We start from the raw sequence: 6,352 nt of genomic DNA, 5'->3' as shown, positions 1-6,352 counted from the left end.
TTCGCGGTGCATATGTGGGTCCAAACCCTACCCTGCCGCGAGATCTTCCCACGCCGCGAGCTCTTCATCTTCCGGCGCGAGCTTTTTCCCGTGAAGAGGGAGTGGTCAGAGGAGCCGGAGGAGATTGAGGTCGCCACCGACAAGCAGGAGCCAGAGGAGATCGAGGTCGTCGCCGTCAAGCAGGAGCCGGAGGAGATCGAGCACCGAGGGTCGTCGGGCCTGAAGATTTTGTGGCCAATTTCGACGCGGTCGCGGCCGCCGTTGCCGAGCAGAGCTTGCGCGAGGAGGCGGAGCGCCGACGCCACGACGACGAGGTCGACAACCTCATCCTCCAGCAGGCGGTCGCGGCCAACCTTGCCGCGAAGGAGAAGAACGACGAGTGGGAGACGAGGTCGACAACCTCATCCTCCAGCAGGCGGTCGCGGCCAACCTTGCCGCGAAGGAGAAGAACGATGAGTGGCGGCGCATCCGCGAGAAGCAAAGATCGAAGTTCATCGATCTTGTCAACTCCTACGAGGACTAAGCTCCTCCACCGCGTCCTCGTCGGCCGCGAACTCGTCCATTTTGGTATATCGACCTCGGCCTCCTCCCTCCCTCCAGTAATAGTAGCAGAATATAGTATGCATGATAATGTAGTATGTGACGATGAACTATGAATGATCACGTAGTATGTGATGAACTACTATTGTTGCAATTTCTTCGCGATTTTCTTTTTTAAATTATGCAGTTTCATATACGGTTTCTGTTTCTGCCGCGCACGTTTTTGACCCGCAAACGAGATCTTCGTCGAAATGTCAATGGCTTATGCGGGTCGAGATTTTGCGGGGTCTGCTAGAGATGCTCTAAAAAGGGGAGAAATTGTTTTTTTAACTTCTTAAGATATGTACTTACTATTGTCCATGTGGTATGTACTATGTAGGCTTATCTATGCAAAACTTAGATTTAATTGAGAATTTTAGCGTGTTTAAAAGACCATATTTTTTATGTGATATTGGTAATTAGTTCGATTATTCACATGTCATATTTCTTATCAAATTTATTTTCCTTAGGGGCGGACCACCCTGTTCTCAAATGCCGGCTCCGTCATTGTGCACACATGTACTCTCTTCATTCCTAAATATAAATCTTTGTAGAGATTTCATTACGAACCACATATAGAAATATATGGATGCACTTTAGAATGTGGATTCACTTATTTTGCTCCATATATAGTCCGTAGTGAAATCTCTGCAAAGACTTGTATTTAGAAATGAAGGGAGTGTAAAAGCATCCATATTAAAGTGTATGATTTTTCTCAGAAAATTTTGAAACCAGACGCGAAGTTTTTATTAAGGCCTTCTTTGGTTTAGAGAAATTTTATAGGATAGGATTTCTATAGAAAAAATTCCTTTAGAGCCTTTTGGTTTGTAGGAATGGAATCCTATTCCTATGAAGGAATTCTTTCTATCTCCATATTTCATAGAAAAATAAACATTAGCCTAGACTTAATGAAAAAAAATCCTATGATGTGAATCAAAGAGCATCTTATTTCCTATTTCTACTCATAGGATTTGAGATACATGTCATCTCATTTTCTATGACTTTCCTATTCCTACGATCTTTGTACCCTATGAATCAAAGGAGTCCTAAAAATATAAACGACTTCCATCGCTCCATCGATCGTCCTCCAAAATGCCGTAGGTAGTTCTCCTACTACCAGTACGATTTTCATTTCTTTTTATTAATTATAACGAAGAAAGAAGACATGCAATTTTGCAACGTTGGTGTGCGCACAGTAGGGGCCCGCCCTGCCAGGAATCCAAGACACCGGACGCTGGGCCCGAACACGAGGACTAATTCAAATCGCCGAACAATACTGCAGGAGCTCACGGCCCGAGAAAAAGGCGCTCACACAGCAGGAGAGAGAGAGAGAGAGAGAGAGACTGGACGGAGCCCATCACAATAAAATCGCACCTATCACGGCCGCGTTGCGCAGAGAGAGGCAGAGCCGAGCTCAGAGCAGAGTGGAGAGCGAGGTGTGGAGATGGCGTCCAGCTCATCGTGTCCTCCTCCGTCGCCGCGGCTCGCCCACCTCCTCCCCGTCCTCGTCGCCGCGGTCGTCCTGCTCGGCCGCGGCGGCGAGGCCAGGCAGCCGGCGCCGCTCCACGGCGTCGTGCGGTCCATGGCCTTTGACGAGGGCTACACCCAGCTCTTCGGCAGTGGCAACCTCGCCCTCCGCCGCGAGGGCAAGCGCGTCCACCTCGCCCTCGACGAGTCCACCGGTGAGTGCTCCCCGGCTTTAGCGGCCGCGTTTATGCGATTTTGATATAATATGCGGGTGCGCATTGCACTTGTTTGTTTCACGAACGGGTCCCTCCTCTTCGGCCTCCTCGGTGGCAGGAGGGCGGTTCTGTGATTTTGCCAACTTCAGGGTGTTGTTCACAAAACTTGTCTTCGTCTTCCTCTTTGTGCAGGCTCCGGGTTCGCCTCCCAGGACCTGTTCCTCCACGGCTTCTTCAGCGCCGCCGTGAAGCTCCCTGCCGACTATGCCGCCGGCGTCGTCGTTGCATTCTACGTACGTTCAGTGTTTCCTCGCTACTCTCCCTGCTGTGCATCTTACCAGCAAATCAGTTCAAGAACATGCTGATCCGAAGCTAAAGAAGATGCTTGTTTGTGTTTTCGCATGCAGCTGTCGAACGCCGACGCGTACGAGAAGACCCACGACGAGCTGGACTTCGAGTTCCTGGGCAACGTGCGCGGGCGCGACTGGCGGGTGCAGACCAACGTGTACGGCAACGGCAGCACCGGCGCCGGCCGGGAGGAGCGCTACGACCTCCCCTTCGACCCCACGGACGACTTCCACCACTACTCCATCCTCTGGACCCAACACCGCATCATGTGAGCCAGCATCCCATTCTTCCCCATCTGCGTTCCACTGTCATTCCTCTGCTTCTCTCATTTCCATCTGTTATGATGATATTCCTGGTGTGGATTTGGAAGTTGGATTCCTGAGCGCTCGTGGGGAGAGCCAGGCACAGACCTTTTTGGCGTTTTTCTTGCTCTGCCCGCTGCTTGTGTCACCACCCTTCTGACCTTGCAAATTTGGGTCATTCCGAGATCTTTGCGCCTGTTTCAATGCGCATTGCCTGGATTCTTTTACCAAAAGAATCGATGACGTTTCTTTCTGCACATAAAGAAATATATAGAACAAAACAATTTATAATTTGTGGTTTCTCTTTTTGTGAACTGCACTGACATTTGTGTGCTGGCTGCAGATTCTACGTGGATGAGACCCCGATCAGGGAGGTGGTGAGGACGGAGGCCATGGGCGCGGCGTTCCCCTCCAAGCCCATGTCCCTCTACGCCACCATCTGGGACGGCTCCGCCTGGGCCACCCTCGGCGGCCGCTACAGGGCCAACTACAAGTACGCGCCGTTCGTCGCCCAGTTCGGCGACCTCGTCCTCGAGGGCTGCCCCGTCAACCCCATCGATCACTCCGCGACGGCAGCGTGCGGCACGCCCTGGTACGAGCCTGTCGCCGCCGCCTTGTCCGCCGAGCAGCGCGCGGCGATGTCGGCTTTCAGGCGCGGCCAGATGTCCTACTCCTACTGCCACGACCGCCGCCGGTACCCGGTCGCCCTGTCAGAGTGCGACACCGCCGCACTCCCGCGCTTGTTCGGCCCGGACGGTATGAAGTACGGCGGCGACCGCCGGCACCGCCGCGGAGGGCGCGGCCACCGCTCCGACGTCGTCATGTGATCCCGCGCGGCCGGCGCGCCAGCCCGTCGCGGCACGGCTCCGGCGTTCCGGCACCGAGGATGACAGGGGATGTACATAGGCGGGCTAGGCGGCGTGCGTGCTTGCCAGGGTGACCGCGCTGTGCCGTGTGCGGTGGAAACCGGTCGGAATTTATTCCCCCATTGTTGTCACGAAGGTTTCGCCCGCGGACTCACGCGCGCATTGTACTCCCGCCCTGCCCCATCCGCCATTCGGGGGCGAGTAGCTAGCTTAGCGTTTATTGTTGTCTCCTTGGACCATCCGCACCTGCCATTGATGATCAATTCAACGACGTTAAAATTCCGGCTTGCTCCTAGTCCCATCACTGTCGCATGCATGTACATGGCCGCTCGTGTTGCAGTAGCAACCTCGTCGTAGGCTCGTAGCCGTAGCTTTCACGGGGGATAAAGACGAGGAGCTCGTGATCTCGCGCCATTTTCATCGGTGGAACGCACTGTTGCGCGCGGCGTAGGAGGTACGATGCCGGGCTCCAGCGCCAGTGGCGGCACATGCATGGCGCGTCCGAAGGGGGAGGCAAGCGTACCGGGTGGGTGGCCGGGTGGGCACGAGCCGCTGGTGCTGTCAGGGATTCCGGGGCAACGTTCACCGGCTAGGAAAGATTCTGGAGCGCTACATGACGCTGTGCGTGCCCCTCGTTCATGTCAGACGCTGTGCCCGTGAGGGAGGGAAAGTTCGGTCGTTCGCGCGCTCGCGGCCGATAGAGGAAACTGGCCGCTGCAGGCGAGGTACACGATTGTGTGGCTCCTGCCTGGACAGAGAGAGCTGCTATGTACACGATCGCACGAACATAATTGGATCGACGGTCGGACCCACTTACCAGTGATTGTTCGTAGAATTTGGGATAAACTTGTGGTGTGTAAGAAGAAACGTGCTGGTGGTTCGGTAATAACAGTAGATAAATTCTGACACCGCTACAAAAACCTGCTGCAATCACGGGGTCGTCCTGCTAAATGCATCCAAGGTTTGGTATTTCGGGACCCTAATCCTAGAGCGACCAGTTGCGGCAAGCTGTCCCCGTCACCAACCCCCCGTCTCCCAAGTCCAACCATATGGCACCCACATGATCTGATCACCCGAGATAGGCATTGTTGCATTTGCACTAGCAGGAGGCAGAGCAAACTCTGACTCAATTGGCTACTCTATTATTCCGTGGTAGTGTATGAGTAATTATATTGATGATATCGCAGTCACACGGGCAGGTAGTATAGCACGCAATCCAACTGACTGTCTACGACCTGCGCGGGTTTTTATGAAGCAGCGTGATGAAGTGCCGGGTTTATTGCGTCAGGTTTAAATGTCTGGCCAGTTTGATTCCTTGAGATGCAGACCTCACCGCAGTGTTCGCAGTTATGCCGTGGATCAGAACTCCGGGGAAAACGTTGCACAAGTATTCGTTGTAAAATTCTTTGGTAAACGCACTCGTCTAAGGGCATCTTTAACAGTTTGTATGTTTGTCTTGTTGGCAAAATGTTCATGTCATCAATTAACAAGCTATCATACAACTATTCTAATGGGTTATATATAAGCTATCCAATAGATGGTGAGAAAATAAATATGATTACTCTCTATTTCATTTTAGAGCTTGTGCAAAGGTTGTTGATTAATCTACTTTAATACATGCCACATCATCAATATGTTCTAGGTGGCAAATTTATCAACACCTATCTTACAACTGTTGGAGATACCCCAAGAAAAATAAACCCCCCACCCCCTCTGCCGGGAAGGACCTCATTTTAAAAAGAGGTTGATCTAGTCCTCTATATCACTATGCTCACTAGTTTTAGGGGTTGTTTGGTTCCAGAGACTTTTTTGTGTTGGGACTAGAAAAATTCCTCAGCAAACCAAATATGGTGGGACTTTTTTGGGACTTTTTGCTAAAAGTCCTTAGAAGCACCTCCTTGAAAGTCTTTTTTAAAAAGTCCTAGGGAATAGAAAAAGTCCTAGGACTAGAGAACCAAACACCACCTTAAAGAGTCCACATTCAATTGAGGTCTTCAATTAGAATTGGGTCACCCAATTTTGACTGAGTCAACGATTTCTAAAAACTCTCTCGTTATACTATACACTATGTTTCTTAATTTTTAAGGCATCATAATTAGTTGAGGTCTTAAATTTAGAATTGGGTCATTCGATTTTGACCGTGTAAACAATTTCTCAAGGAGTTGTCCTTAATTCATCGTTCTCTAATTTTGAAGCTCTTTCATTCAATTAAGGTATTCAATTTTGGATTTGATTTACGATTTTGATAGATTTTTTTTTTCAAATCTATGAGCAACAACCGACCTATAAAAACATATTAACCCCGCGCACCCTCCCACCACACAGGGAAAAGAAGCGCCAACATATGATACTGCAGCACCAATATAGTACATGCGCCAGCCATGTAGAAATTTCCACCACATAAATATAGGTGTTTTCAAGAGAATTAATTATAATTCTTATCATAGGAGTTACTTTGTATTTTCTTGGATCTTAGGTCCAAATTAGTGTGCTTGTAATTATTGTGAGCATGAATAAAGTTAGAGTCGTTTCTGAAAAAAAGGTTGGTTAACAGGTAACACAATATCACACCACG

The 6,352-nt window shown here is 50.3% G+C and overlaps 1 protein-coding gene across 1 annotated transcript; it reads left to right on the top strand.

Annotated features, from left to right (window-relative positions):
• The first annotated feature begins 1,926 nt into the window (after window positions 1-1,926).
• Window positions 1,927-4,065, top strand: LOC119301495 (probable xyloglucan endotransglucosylase/hydrolase protein 27). Its single transcript, XM_037578471.1, has 4 exons — window positions 1,927-2,261; window positions 2,454-2,554; window positions 2,669-2,877; window positions 3,255-4,065. The coding sequence occupies exons 1-4, from the start codon at window positions 2,024-2,026 to the stop codon at window positions 3,736-3,738; spliced, it is 1,032 nt and encodes a 343-aa protein (XP_037434368.1). The 5' UTR covers window positions 1,927-2,023; the 3' UTR covers window positions 3,739-4,065.
• The last annotated feature ends 2,287 nt before the right edge of the window (window positions 4,066-6,352 follow it).

Source organism: Triticum dicoccoides, chromosome 5A (assembly GCF_002162155.2).
Source record: "Triticum dicoccoides isolate Atlit2015 ecotype Zavitan chromosome 5A, WEW_v2.0, whole genome shotgun sequence".
Taxonomy (NCBI): Eukaryota; Viridiplantae; Streptophyta; class Magnoliopsida; order Poales; family Poaceae; genus Triticum; species Triticum dicoccoides.
This window is presented reverse-complemented; position numbering and strand designations above follow the sequence as displayed.